The sequence below is a fragment of the Paramisgurnus dabryanus genome, chromosome 6 (assembly GCF_030506205.2).
Source record: "Paramisgurnus dabryanus chromosome 6, PD_genome_1.1, whole genome shotgun sequence".
Classification (NCBI taxonomy): Eukaryota; Metazoa; Chordata; class Actinopteri; order Cypriniformes; family Cobitidae; genus Paramisgurnus; species Paramisgurnus dabryanus.
Genome location: NC_133342.1, coordinates 8359167 through 8374751, shown reverse-complemented (window position 1 = coordinate 8374751; position 15585 = coordinate 8359167). Strand labels below are relative to the sequence as shown.

Here is a 15585-nt window from a genome sequence, read left to right as displayed (position 1 = left end):
CCTCCCTCTATTGCTGATATTCATGTACCACACATTTTAGGTACCATCACTTACATGAAGCTAAATGGAGTCACACGGACGGAAAAGGATCATTCTCCAGTACCCAAGCCTCTACCTGACCTGACATCCCTGGGCCTTGTGCCCTTAAAGCCACCTAGACCTCCAAATGTGAATCTCAGCAGATATACAACTAAAGGCCACTTCATTGACTCGAGTGAAACACACAACACTGGTAGGTGGCCGTTTATTCCCCTGCCTATTTCCTTGTTTTCTGAGTTTTTACTTGATTCATTCAAGATTCAGATTTTCACTCCTTTACCTCCGTCCTGAGGGTACACTGCAAAAAATGATTTTCAAGAAAAAAAATCTTTGTATTTTTGTCTTGTTTTCACTAAAAATATCAAAAAATTCTTAAATTTAAGATCTTTTTAAAATCCATTGGCAGATTTTTTTGCTTGTTTTATGCCCAAAACACTTAAATTAGTCTTATTTTCTTGGGTCGTTTTGCGCATCAAGAAAAAGCATCTTAATTTAAGATTTTTTAGATATTTTTACTGGAAACAAGACAAAATTACTAAAAGTTTTTCTTGAAATTCATTTTTTGCAGTGATAGGATTGTGAACAGTCCGTGTTGGGGTTCTTTTAATAATAGTTTCAAACTCTTCTGTGGACTCAAATGGCCTGCAGGGAGGGCAGTGGAGTCCTGATGATCTGTGATGATATGTAAATATTTTATTAAAGTAGTTTATGTGCAATTGCAACTGTTACTTGTTTATTTAAAGAGCCCACACTGCAAAAAAAGACTTTCTTACTAAGTTTTTTTCTTGTTTTCAGTAGAAATATCTAAAAATTCTTAAATCAAGATGTATTTTCTTGATGAACAAATATTAGACAAAAACATATCCAGTTTAAGTGAATTTGTGCTTAAAGGTCACATTCTTTCTGATCCCATTTTTAAAACCCTAGTGACACTGCAAAAAATGATTTTCAAGAAAAAAATTCTTAGTATTTTTGTCTTGTTTTCAGTAAAAATATCTAAAAATTCTTAAATTAAGATGCTTTTTCTTGATGAGCAAAACCACCCAAGAAAATAAGTCTAGTTTTTAGACCAAAAATATCAAATGTAAGTGATTTTGTGCATAAAGCAAACAAAAAAATCTGCCAATGGGGTAAGCAATTTTTTCTTGAATTTTTCTTGAATTTAGTGTTTAAGAAAAATTTTCAAGATTTTTTTACACTTGAAAAATGAACACATCTTATATTGCGCACTGTAAACACAATCATAGCTTCAAAAACACTGAAAGAACGAGACCTTTAAAACAAGCAAAAAAAAACATAAATGTAGAATTTAAAATTCAGCAAAAAAATGTCTTATTCAATTGCCAGATTTTTTTTGTTTGTTTCAAGCACAAATTCGCTTAATATGTATGTTTAGATTATCTTTATTTAAGAATTTTTTGATATTTCTACTGAAAACAAGACAAAAATACTAAGTCATTTTTTTGCAGTGCATATCAGTTTTTTTCACCTTCTTAATCATTTACTTAAAGTACTTGCTGGGATGAAAAAGTGCATCTATTTAATTGCTAAAAAACAACTTTATTTTGTATATTTGGTATAATACAATGTGTTTGTGTGGTTAATGGTTAAAAAAACATTATTATCCACATACCGTACATTTTGTAGCTCCAGATTTCACTCTCTTCCTGAAACGATCAGATTTGAAAAGCTCTTTGTCCCTGATTGGCCAATTAATCTGTACGTTGTGATTGGCCTGAATACATCTGACATCAGTCAGAAATGTGACGCTCCTTACCATGTTTGAAAGATTTGGCCACAATGCAATACTAACAGGAGTTAATTTACATGCTGTGACTCAGAAGCGGAAGGAATTACGATAATGTCGGTCTTGTCTACATCACCAATCCTAAAGGGCTCGTTATAGTTGTGCGTAGGTCCTACGGCGTTGTCGTGATGACGTAGGTTCCGCGTCGGTTTTCATTTATACTTTTGCTTTGTCGTCCACGTCGACGTGCAAACACGCGCACAGACTGCTGGTAGGCAGTATCCACGCGTGTAACCAGAATAGCAGCGCGACCGTCCAAGAAGAAGAAGATTGGCAAGTTAACCCACAAACGAAGAAGAAACAGCAACTTTGTTGTGTGTGATTTGAGAAGACCAGCAATGATGGAAGTAAATAAACAGTGACTTTTGTTGCGGTTTGAGTTAAATCACTCCTTAACTTGGCTCATCTTTGTTTTCGCCGTCACAAACGGAAATACCTATGATACGGTTATTTTACCTGACGGGAGGGATTCTAGTGGACAAATCACAGCGCTTGCTGTCTGCGTAGAACTGACGCGCTGTTAAAAATTTTAACAATCTAGGAGTATAAACAAGCTTAACTCAAAAACTTTCTTTTATTGGTAAAATCTGTACATTTTGCATGAGTTTTTAGTTTTCTGATATATTTTAGTGTTGTGTGATGGTCACATGAAATTCAGAGTAAACAAATAAATTGTATATTTTTGTTAGTAATTAAAACATTAATTTCTTTTTTAAATTATTTATTTACATTTTATGATTTAATTGTATGTAATTACAAGGTTTGTGAATCCTTGCTCCATATAATACTCATAAAGTTCACTATTTATTTATTTATTTATTTTTTTGGTCTGTTAAAATATATTTATTTGATATAGGGGCGGTTTCCCGGACAGGGATTAGACTAGTTGTTCTAGACTAAAATAAATGTAAAAGCTGTCCAAACTGAAAACAACTTGCACTGATATTATCTTAAAATACATCCGTGTTCTTTGTTTTGCCTCAAAATGCAAACAAGTAATGTTTTTAGTAAGCCATGTTTGTTTAAACTAGTTCTAGTCCTGGCTAAAGCTAATCTTTGTCGGGGCAACCACCCCATAAAGTTAATTGAGTTCAAAAGATTTCTTTTTGGTAAATAATGACTGATTGTGTTGTTTCAGAATGTAAACCTGAATCTGAGTTTCTGGCCACCAGAAATGCATCGCTCGAAAACCCAACTCCTCCACCCCCTGAATTTCCAGATTTTGATATTTGTGCTCCAGATACCAATGACAGTAACCCGATAAATATAGCAGCCCTTGAATTAGAGGCGACTGAATGTTCCCACAGAGTTTCTGAATTGTTGCCTCAACCAACCCTTCCGGATGAGGACGACGGTTTGCGCTTTCAGGCTACGCTGGTCCAAGTTAGTGCAGGTCATGTTGGTCCAAAGAACACGTGGTCAGGAGAGCTTCACAGTGGATCTGTAGACGAAGAGTCGAGAAGTGTCGAGGCGGTGCCATATCTACCGTCGGTTCTTCCTCAAGAAACGATGACTGCAGATCTCAAAGAAAATGGATCACATGCTGCATTTAACCTGAGCAGTGAACAGCAACTTACATCAGAACCAAAGTAAGTTTTTTTTTTTTTTTACCTATAAGAGTTTGAGCTGTATTGTGAATGTGGTCACAGCTAAAGGGCATAGTTGCCAGCATCAGAGTAATGCATAAACAAGAGATAGATTTAAAAAATTTTTTAAGATCTATTCATGTTTACATTAGGGCTGCAAGATTAATCGAATCACGTCAGTAAAGCCGGTTCCTTGATTAGTAGTAAATCACTATAAGCTGCTTTCAGATGGAGAGACATTTACTACACAGAGCCGTACTTCTCTGACAAGCGGGGAAATATCGCATTCATAATGGCAGGCGATTAATTCGGGATTATGAATGCGATATTTCACGTGCGATTTATCGTGCAGCCCTAGTTTCCATCTACCTATTTTTATGCTCATTTTGGCATATCACATAATAACGCCAAGATTAGGGCTGCACGATTCAAGCTAAAATGTGAATCACGATTTTTTCCATGGGAATTGAGATCCCGATTCTCTCACCCGATTCTCTTTTTTTAACAAAAACATTTATTATGCACTTAACTAAAAAAATGTGCTACAGGACTTTCAGTTATAATAACGTGTCTTAAAAGTCTCTTTTTCATATTTTAGACCCCTTAAAATTTATAGTAATTTAAAATTTGTTAGCTGTTAAATTGCACCTGTGCTTTTTGTATCAAACTGGCCAAACTTAAAACTTTAAAAACACTAACGTTAAACCTTTAAAAGACTAAACGATCAACATTTTGAGGCATCAGAGAGAAACGCAGACAAGTAACAATGACCACGTTTACATGCACACCAAAAATGCGATTATTTCCAATAATGCGAGTAAGGTCTTAATCGCAGTAAGATGTTTACATGACTGGAGCTAACCTCTTCACTCCGGTTTACATGCAGTTTTTATTTTCGGATTATTCACACAAAGTTCAATGCAGAGCACAAATGATGAACTCACATATATGGTCCACTGTTTTAATTTACTTACGTTAAATGACAAACACGTTGTTATAGATGTATTTCATTATCCGGTGCCGTGATGAAGATATAAATATGACAGTGCCTGTAAAGGGCGTTCACATGATATAAAAATATAGTTTTAAAAATCGTTTTATATTAAAGATAATAGCAGAGCTCACACAACAACTATAACGATAGCGATTTTGGCACATGATGAACGATAAACCATTGACAGCCAATCAAATCTATTTGAACTTGAAGTGCACGCGCACTTAAAATGCAGCAGAAAGCTCATTCATTGCTGAGGTTTATAACATAAAATTACCTCAGGTATCCAGCGCTGATGCTGTGAAATTTTTCTACCACACTGACTACGCCAAAAGGTATGATATTATTACACAAACTACTACATTCATTCAGTTGAGGACATCTGCTGGTTTCCCGCTGTGTAAATGCAACAAGAACAGCATATGTACATATTCAGTGACATGTAAACAATTGCAAAAAAAGTTTTTATTACAAGAAATATCCAATATTAGGTAATGCCGCGCTCGTTTTATCGAATTAGCATGAAGTTATCATTATGATGTGGTCACTAATATATTTATCGTTATAATTATCGTTATAATGTCATTTAAAGGTTTTATACACTGCTGTCGTGTTATTTGAGCTGTTTCTGAATGTAGGCAGACTGCTGACAGCGAGTCGTGTTGGCAGAGTTCATGTAAAACTTCCTAATGTCAAGATTAAAACGAATTTGTGCTTAAGGTGCGTGACTAAAACACACGTGCACTTAATTAGTGCGGTATAAATGCGATTTAAGCGTTTACATGGACGCATACTGCGATTATAAACGCCGTACGCCACCTCTTTTAATGCGACTTTACTTATTGCGATTATGAGCTTAATCGCATTATTTTTATCGAATTATTGCGTTTACATGAGGTAAAGTATAATCGCAGTATTGACAAAATCCCATTATAATCGCATTATTAGGGTGCATGTAAACGCGGTCATTGTTCCCCTCGTGCGAAAAACCCTTTCTAATGGGGAACGCACAGAGGCCGTTTCTCAATGTGAAGGCTGCAGCCTCCCTGGAGGTCGCATTTCTAAACTGCGCATCATAAAGACAGTCTAATTTCAGAATATTAACAATTAACATTATAAAGATGACTATTATTTTTAATTAATAATAAATTGTTGAAGTATGTTTATGACTTGCGAATGTAATGCTCCGTTAACTCAAATGAACCAGGCTTTATGACGTATACAGCCTGCATGCGACCTCCGGAGGTTGCAGCCTTCCGATTTAGAAACGTCCGGAGCCTGAGGTAAATAATTTCCTTGCCTTCTTTCGAAACCAATGTTGTTGTATCTTCACTTTCTCCGTCGCCACCAAGATTTTCCACAATGACACTTGTTTATCCTCTCTTTTTTGTGAAAATTGCCGCTCCAGATCCACCAAGTAAACGACTGTGTTTAGGTCTGCCGCCTTGTTATACGTCACGCGAGTGACAGCGGAACGCCGCAAATGAGATGAGAGAGAGGAGAGAAACGATCGGGTCTGATTGGTGAATGAATAGGGTTTGGTTTTACCCTGTATGAGTGTGTGTTAGCAAGTTTGACTGATGTTCTTGGATTGTAATGTAAATACGTGAACACTTAAACGCAGAATCTGAATACAGGGAAATACTGTATATGCAAGTGAATCGCCGTCATTTAAAATGAGGATCGCATATATGTATGAATCGAGATCGTGATTATTTTTCGATTAATCGTGCAGCCCTAGCCAAGATGCACATAAATTCTAAATATGCGCATCAAAAAACGTATGCACTTAATTGATTCCGATAAATCTCTTATCCGATAAAAAAACATGCTCATGAACTACGATGGAAACACTTTAACTGAATAAATCTCTAGATGCGCATCAAAAAGTCATTTGACTTTGCGCGTTGGACCACATAACTGGACTAACCAGCCAGCAATGTCGTGCATCGTTGAAAATGTGACACCTCGTTTTGTTATAGAAATAAATGTCTATAATATTGTATAATCAATTTATTGATTCTGTGTCCACATTACATATTGCAACATTTTACTTCCTTTGTGGTTTAAGCTGTTCTGGGTCAGTACTGTATGTCTAGTTTGAATTATTTCACCAAGTGTTTAGTGTAAATACTGATATCGCATACTAGTCGACTTTAAAAGATGATGTAAGCGGGTCGTCAAAAAAATCAGATGCAGGCAACAAATCTGGATTGGGCATCAAGATTTGCAGTGTAAATCCAGCCTAACAGGTGTATAGTATTTTGTCTGTGCGCTCTGGGGTCATTATAAACGAAAATAATTAAATATAGTGACTTTGCATTTTTTTTACCAATATTTAACGGCATTTTATCAAGGAGTGAAGATTTTGGTATCTTCAGCTCACTGAATGAAAACGCTGCTTTATTTACAAATATTCTGCGATGTTCCAATTATGCGCATACGTTAAAATGCAACTTTTGATGGAAACATAGTCTAGCTATTGACTAGAGATGCACCGATATTAACATTTTCCATCGATAGCAATTATTCAGAGTGATATCTGCGATACCGATTGCTTGGTTGTTATATTAACTTATATTAACTTAATTCACTTTACTAGCATTAACTAAACTGAGGATTACATTTTCTGAATGTTATTCATTCACATAATGACCATTAACCCTCATAAGCCCATTTTTTTGCTGTATGTTCCAGTAAAAATGACCCCAGAAATTGAAAGAGTGATTACAAAAAATATATAAATGTTTAATTATACAATTAATATCTATTTTTTTTTTTTTATTCCCATCTATACATCAATGCTGTGTTTTGGGATTTATAAAGTACTTTTTTACCTGTTTACCACTAAATTCCTCAACTACACCATTAGCTTGCCTGTAAAATATCACATTTTTATGAAAATTTCACATAAATTATTATATAAATTTGATTTAAATTGTTTTTAGATATTGATCTAGATGTTATGTGTTAAATATGGTCATCTGGTGTTTAGAAAAAAAAAAACATAAAAGAATTACAGTTTAGGAAATAAATCATTTCAACCAGCAGATGCCCAGAGACCCATTCATTTACTGGATGTGGCCAACTGCCCAACATCAGTACTTTAGTGAAACATTTTGTGAATTTATGTTTATATAAACATTATAAAGGACATTAAAAATAAATATTATTCAAATAGTAGATTTTTTTTTAGTTTTTGATGCATTTTGAAATGTCTGTTTTTACAAAATGCCACAGAAATTTGTGTGTGTGTGTGTTATTGAGCATGTCTTTTCTATATTGCATTTGTGCTCTAGTACCAGGCCTATTTTTCAGTGTAAATTTTTTTTTTGACAAATAAATAGAATTTTTTTTTCCCATTCATTTCAATTGGGGTTATTTTTACCCACAATGGGCCTCTTGTGGTACATTTTTTACACCTCTTTAGAACGAACGAATTGAACATTAAACTAGTGATGTTTCTTTACATTTTCTACACACAGAGCTCAATTTCATTGCATTTTCCTGATCTCTTTTGATTTACAGGATATAACAGGCATGACTATCGGCTGTTTGTAAACTATCGGCTGATAAAGAAAAATAGTTTTTTGGTCCGATACCGATTATTGGTCAATATATTGGTGCATCTCTACTATGTAGAGTGTAAATGTTAACATGGTTGTGAAAAATGAAAAACTACAGGTATTGCATAGATATTAAAGGGGGCATACCATGAAAATATGACGTTTTCAATGTTTAAGTGCTATAATTGGGTCCCCAGTGCTTTTATCACCCTAGAAAATGTGAATAAGATCAACCCAGTAACTTAGTTTTGGTAAACCATTCTTCACAAGCATGTGAAAAATAGGTAATTGAAATTTGTCTCCCTTGATGATGTCAGAAGGGGATAATCCCCCCCCCCCTTAATATGCACTATCCAACCACGACACTAGCATTTATTGTATAGTTCAGCTCATTTGCATGTTAAAGGGCACATTTTTGCTCACACCTACAAAGTGTCAATTTTAACGTGCTATAATAAATTATCTCTAAAACTTCACATACGTACTCTTGGGACACCAAAGATTTATTTGGCATCTTAAAGTCTTGTGAAATGTCCCCTTTAGCATATTTATAGACCAAAACTATCCTAAATTTTATATTGCAATTTTAACTTAATGCTTATAATACTCATGTGTATCTTTAATGCAGGATTTTTTTCTGTGTAATACAATGTTGTAGATTTGTTTAATAATTTGGGTTTTATAGACAACATTTTTCAACAAGCCTTTCCAGTCTAATCTTTATGTGTTTTGTATTTTTCGTGATTGTCTGGCTCAGTTCTTCTCTTCAAGACCATTTCCGTGAAACCAGTGAAAATGTTTATGAGGACGTGGAGGCGGTCCCCAAATTCCCATTTTCTCAAAACTCCAAGAAACGTAAAGGAGCTCCAAAAAGTGAGTGTTGCAGTAGTACAATTAAAAATGTTTTCACTGATTTGTGGGAAATGTGATTGTATGTTTGTTTTACAGATCCATATGCTGATAATGGCCATGTGGTGAGTAACCTGATGCAAACCTAAATGATTTAAAATTCTTGTTTTATTTCAGTTCTTGTTGTCATTATGACCAAATCACTGGGAAGGATATGGACAAAAAAAAACATCTGAGAAATTAAATGATTTTTAAATTATCCTTGATCAAACATAACTGCACTAAATGCACTATTATCATCTGTGTAGCAAAACCTGAGCTGTATCTGAGATTTAGACAAAGTATGTGTTTTGTGTGTTATGGTATTGCATGATAATGATAATCTAATCCTTGCATTTTCCAACCAGGTTATTTTTTATCTTTACGTCTCTGAATCCAGTGGTAATAAAATGGAAATATCTCTATAGTAATGTCATATTTTAATTTGTCTGACAGAAAGTGGAAGGGCGGAGGAGTATGTGGCTTGTCACTCCATGGTTGGTTTACATTTATATTATCATCATTTTGTAACAACAGGAATGTTTTTACATGCAGCACGCACTACAGTATTTCAAACAAAAATGTTTTCTGATCTTATATCCTGAAGGTCTAGTTCTGAAGATCAAAATGGCCAGACACAACACGACAGGTATCAATTGAATTTATATATCAAATTGAATCTGAAGATTTGTCTCTCAATCAGGTCTCTCTGACTTGTTAAAGTATATTATGAAAAACACTTTTATTATTCTTTTATATATTTGTGCATAAATTTGGAGGAATTTTACATTTAAACATTAGGTGGATTGCCGTCCCTTCCTGTCTTGCAATGTGTGTTATATTAAAACTAAAACGTTTGTCTTTATAAAACTTCTTCTGTTGCGTTTCATGCAGTTTAATAAGTTTGCTTGCATGATTTTAATTGGAGGGCTTCAGAAAAGGTCACGTGATTTCCGGTAAGCGAACTGATTGTGATACAGCTATAGACTTAAAGGAGCTGGATGTATGTTTTTGACTGTACTAAATCAAGAAAAATACTGTAATATATTTGTAGATATTTAGGAAACTAAGTTCACATATCTGTTTCTCTGGAAATCTGCTGTAGCCTGTTATTATTTTTTTGAAACTGTATTTACTGGTCAAAATATCTTTTTTTTTTTTTTGGTCTTTGTGATCCTGTCACTGCCAATTTAGCCAATAGTGTATTTCGACAGCTTGATTGCCAGTTATCACAGTTGCTTAGATGAGACAGCAATGGACAATAAATCTGACCTCTGGCGGATACTACCTCCGAAATGAGCCGCAGATTGAGGTTTGAATTATGTTATGAGTTTGGTTCCAAAAAGCATTAAATACATTTCGGCCAATTTGGTTTTCTGCTCGATTTTTCATTGACTTTGAATAAAATAATGGAAAGTTTTTCATAAGATCCCCTGGGGTCAATGTGTTATGCTGAGTTTACACCAACAGCTACCATCTACCGTGCCTAGTTTGCCACTTGAACAGTTTGAATGCATTTGCCCATGTAGAGCGAAGTAGACGCGTGGAATAAGCAAGCATTTGACGCGCGTCAGAGGCAAAATCCGCTTCTTGTGGGAGGGGCAAGTGCTATGCAGTTGTCTGTTTGCAAGATGACTGATGTTGATTGTGCATTTATCGAGAGAGTTTGTATTTGGTAACCTTACTATAGGGGGAAAATAAACGTTGCGGGTCGATAAACGTTACATGACTCAAAAGTGAAGTGTGTATTACAACTTACCAGGTTGCCCAATGTCCTCACTGACACTCTTCCAAGCGAGGTCCTTTTTATTCCTGTCTTTTCTATAGAAATAAGAACTTGTTTTGTATAGCTCCAGGTGACTGCTAACGGACAATATCAAGCGTTGGTTGAATGAGTGACTCCGGGCGGGGCTGCCACCGCAGCAGCAAGCAGGCTCCTGATTGGTTAACGCGGCGCGAAATTCCGCCAAAGTTCAAATTTTTCAACGTGAACCGCAAAATGCACAAAAAACAACATTTGCCTGTACAACGCTTTATTCGCGCCTTTCACGCGAGCTAGACGCGCGAATAAAGCGTGTATACGCGTCTTCCGCGCCGTGCCAAACGCCTCTTCCGCACCGTGCCAAATGCCTCTTCCGTGCCACGGGACCTCCAAAAGTGCGTCAACGCGTCTTCACATTGACTTAAAGGAATAGTCTACCCTTTTGCCATATTAAACTATGTTATTACCTCAACCTAAACGAATTAATACATACCTATCTTTTTTCAATGCGTGCACTGTACAGCGTGTTGTGAATGTGTTAGCATTTAGCCTAGCCCCATTCATTCCTATTTTGTGGCACCATACCTACTGGTATAACTCCTCATGTAACAGTCTTTAAATAGGGAAAACACTGAAGTGTTTGGTGGCTTCCCTGTTTGGTACCATAGGAATGAATGGGGCTAGGCTAAATGCTAACACATTCACAACACGCTGTACAGTGCATGCATTGAAAAAAGATAGATATGTATTAATTTGTCTAGGTTGAGGTAATAACATAGTTTAATATGGCAAAAGGGTAGACTATTCCTTTAACATTGAAATCACTCATGCTTCACGCCTCTACCGTGGTTGGTGTAAATGCAGCATTAGCATGACAGAAGCTTGATGCTGTCATGTAAGAACAAGCAACAGCCGGCATTTTTCTTTTGCTTGAATACCTCTCACATAAATTATTAGATTATTAGAAAACTAGGACTCTCTGTGTATTCAACGCGCTGCCATTGTTTTTTACAATGCATGGAATGGTGCGCTGTGATTGGTTAAGCGGATTTATTGCATTCTGCAGAGAAGGAGGAGTGGCGTTTATCGCGGTTTGAAAAAAGGGAGAAAGATGACAGAATAACATGGCGGATATTAGATTTTGCATAAGATTACAGTGTTTCCCATACATAGGCTCTACTTGGGCGCTGCGCCCAGGTAAATTGCGACCCGCCCAGGTAAAAAAAAAAATCACTTTACGAATTTCCGTATTTTCTGAACTCGACTGGATGACCCTTGTTTTGGAGAGAGCGCGAAAGAGAGAGCGCGAAAGAGAGAGCGCGAAAGAGAGAGCGCGAAAGAGAGAGCGCGAAAGAGAGAGCGCGAAAGAGAGAGCGCGAAAGAGAGAGCGCGAAAGAGAGAGCGCGAAAGAGAGAGCGCGAAAGAGAGAGCGCGAAAGAGAGAGCGCGAAAGAGAGAGCGCGAAAGAGAGAGCGCGAAAGAGAGAGCGCGAAAGAGAGAGCGCGAAAGAGAGAGCGCGAAAGAGAGAGCGCGAAAGAGAGAGCGCGAAAGAGAGAGCGCGAAAGAGAGAGCGCGAAAGAGAGAGCGCGAAAGAGAGAGCGCGAAAGAGAGAGCGCGAAAGAGAGAGCGCGAAAGAGAGAGCGCGAAAGAGAGAGCGCGAAAGAGAGAGCGCGAAAGAGAGAGGTGGGGGTCGGGTGACCGTGAAGATGATGCACGCGTCATAAACTCATCATCCAGCGCGGCAAACTGGATCAACTGCAGCAGCACATACGGAGCAGCCAGGGAACACACTGCGACCAAAATGGTCGCATATGCTTATGTGCATATGTGTTTATAGCATCTAAGTTGGCTTCATTTTGCGTGCAAGCACGTTGTGTCTCTCCGGTTGAGTGTCCGTTCACGTGCTCTCTGTTTCTCAATGAATTGGTCGCGACGCGAAGCAACCTCAGTGTCACATAGTATCCTTTCATGTTTCTGAACTTGAGCAGAGTTTTACCAATAGAGGTCTTTCTTCACTGAGGACGCGGGACCCGTACGGTTCCGGGTTTATATTTTAAATGGTCAGATGGGTCCGGGTCGGTCCTAGTTCATTACTTCGGGTCCCAAGTCTGATTAATATTGTGTGTAAAACCCGAGTCGATCGGAGAACGGCCGTGAGCGCTACCGCGCTACAGCTCGAGTGCTGTTTTAGCGTGCCTCCGGTTTCTATGGCGATAGCAACTGGCTCTTGTCATGACCACGCGCCGCTTCATTTTCTTTATCCCATTTTTTAATAATCTTACTATTAATAGACAATATCTTTACTAAAATCTAAACAGTTTGCACAGAGATTGTAGCAAAAAGCAGTGCTAATACTGAATGAGCAAAGCTCTAGCTGACTCAGGATATAAAAAACGCAAAGCTGTAATGTAAAGTCTGTCATCGGGACGGGACAGCAAGTAGACTTTTAAATCTGAAATAATTAGTGGATTAAGCTTTTTTTAATCGGCAAAAGAGAAATAGAAAGCAGAAGCAGTAAAAGTGCCTATCTTATAGAAGTTATTAACATTATAACATCAGTCACATTTATAATCTATAGACCTGCACTGTCTATATAGGCTATAGTATACATAGTATTGTATATAATTGAGTTTGATAAAAGGGGTCATCAAATTGCTTCATATATCAGTGCAAAAACATCAAGTGTTTTCGTGGTGCTTTGACAAACAGTGTCAGCTTTGTTTATGGCAAAAAAAGTTTGGGGTGGTTAGATTAATGAACTATAATGTGAAATTAATATGAATGTTTTATAAATCAAAGTATTGTGTTGTGTCACACATTATTAGTTCTTTGTTACATGTATAGTAGACCATTTTTTGTCGGTGGATAATAATGATTGCCCTTTTCACCAGCTACCACCACAAGTAAATTTCAGATCTGTGGGAAACACTGGATTAAGAATTTACATTTTAATACTGACCTGATACAATACTGGTTTTGTTGTTATCTAATAAAAAAGACATTTCTTGTGAACCAAACTCTTCAAATATCCACACGACTGGGTTTGTAATTTGCAATCAACAAAAACATTGCAAACATAAAATTTAGCAAATATAAACATATGCTTTCCATCATTAGTTGTGCTCCACAATGTGTCTGACAACCTGAGCGGGAGGCGGAGAATTACTAAATATGCTTTTGCTGTTTACAAACAAAACAACATGTTCTATCGAGTACACGTAAGCTTTAAAGGGGACAGAGAATGAAAAACCATTTTAACCTTGTCTTTTTTGAACAATGGTAGTCTACCCACATTCACGAACATACAAAAAGTGCTAGACATGCTAAACATCTCAGTCTCATAGAAATTCCTCTTTTAGAAATGTCAGCCAGAAAACGGCCCAATCTGAAAAACTAATGCTTATGACATCATAGGCATCTCACTGCCCCTCCACTTTAAAATAATTGGCTACATTTTTTGAGTGGCAGCAAAGTCAGCCAATCAGTAATGAGATTGCAAGTTAAGCCAGTAGGGGGAGCCAAATAGGTGCAAAACCACTTGTTTAAAATCCCCCACCCTAATAGAGCTATCTGAGAGAGGTTTTTAGGAAGCTTTTAAGGCATTACAGACCCAAACAAAAAAATGTTTTGTCTACATGTCACATCACAGAATAAGGATAAATACCCTGTTTAATCATTCTATGTCACCTTTAATCACATCTCAAGAATCGACTTTTGTTATGTCGAGATCACGAGAAAACAAGCAAGCAAAAATAATAATAGTGCATGGCCTCTCTCGCCTTCCGTAGAGAACAAACAATCTTCAAAAAATTTAATTTAAACTGCGGTACCAAGTTCAGCCGCTAGAGGTCAATGTTACATACAGCTCCTTTAATTTTATTAAGTGTAAAATATGTTAAAATGTAAACATATACTGCAAAAAAATGAGTTTCAAGAAAAATTATTCTTAGTATTTTTGTTATGTTTTCAGTAAAAATATCTAAAAATTCTTGAATTAAGATGCTTTTTCTTGATGAGCAAAACGACCCAAGAAAATAAGTTTAGTTTTTAGACCAAAAATATCAAATGTAAGTGATTTTGTGCATAAAAACAATTAAAAACTGTCAATGGGGTAAGCACATTTTTCTTGAATTTAGTGTTTAAGAACAATTTTCAAGATTTTTTGCTTGCCCCATTGGCAGATTTTTTTTTGCTTGTTTTAAGCACAAATTCGCATAAATTGTATGTTTTCTTGTCTAAAAACTAGACTTATTTTCTTACGTCATTTTGCTCATCAAGAAAATACATCTTGATTTAAGAATTTTTAGATATTTCTACTGAAAACAAAACAAAAATACTTATTTAGAAAATAATTTTTGCAGTGTACTTTAATGTGACATGTTTTTGTTTTTAAGTTTTCCCATTATAAAGTGTCTTTTATAATATTCTGCACAATAATCTTACAGTAAACATACAGTACACTTACAGTACAGTTTCCTTGGACTCACACAGAAAGGACCAACAAAGCCCTGAACACCACGATGAAAAGGACCAGAAGAAAAAAGAGAAGCAGCGTCTGGAGAGGGAGAAGAAAGAACAGAAAGAGAAAGAGAAGAAGAGGAATGAGATGCACAAGAAATTTAAAGTTAGTCAATACCACCTACATCTGTACATGTACACAACGCTTAAGTCCTGATGTGCTTCTCTTGTATCTCCATAGATCACCGGGCAAGAGGAGCCCATGTATCAGGCCAAAGTTCTCGTGGCAAGCAAACTGCGCAAACACGACCTGCCAGTCAAGAGCGGAGACGTCATCAGCATCATCCGAACCATCAACTGCCCCAAAGGCAAATGGCTGGCCAGAGATGCCAACAACAAATGTGAGAGATGCTTGAAAATCATTTGTGGGAATAAGTGGTGTCTCAAATCTAAAGGTAGTCAACTATGCAAATGCTGTATTGTCAC

At 36.5% G+C, this 15585-nt stretch overlaps 1 protein-coding gene across 2 annotated transcripts in view; it reads left to right on the top strand.

Moving 5' to 3' along the window:
* Positions 1–15585, top strand: part of LOC135744244 (uncharacterized) — a 31290-nt gene that overhangs the window by 1950 nt on the left and 13755 nt on the right. For both annotated transcript variants that reach the window (XR_012336811.1, XM_073814913.1), the window contains exons 3-10: positions 41–232; positions 2985–3435; positions 8750–8865; positions 8941–8966; positions 9337–9377; positions 9488–9529; positions 15133–15265; positions 15341–15500. Coding sequence is in view for 1 of the 2 variants with exons in the window: in XM_073814913.1 (XP_073671014.1) it covers positions 41–232; positions 2985–3435; positions 8750–8865; positions 8941–8966; positions 9337–9377; positions 9488–9529; positions 15133–15265; positions 15341–15500 (1161 nt within the window). In the remaining variant the exon portion in view is untranslated. The remainder of the gene's footprint in view (positions 1–40; positions 233–2984; positions 3436–8749; positions 8866–8940; positions 8967–9336; positions 9378–9487; positions 9530–15132; positions 15266–15340; positions 15501–15585) is intronic.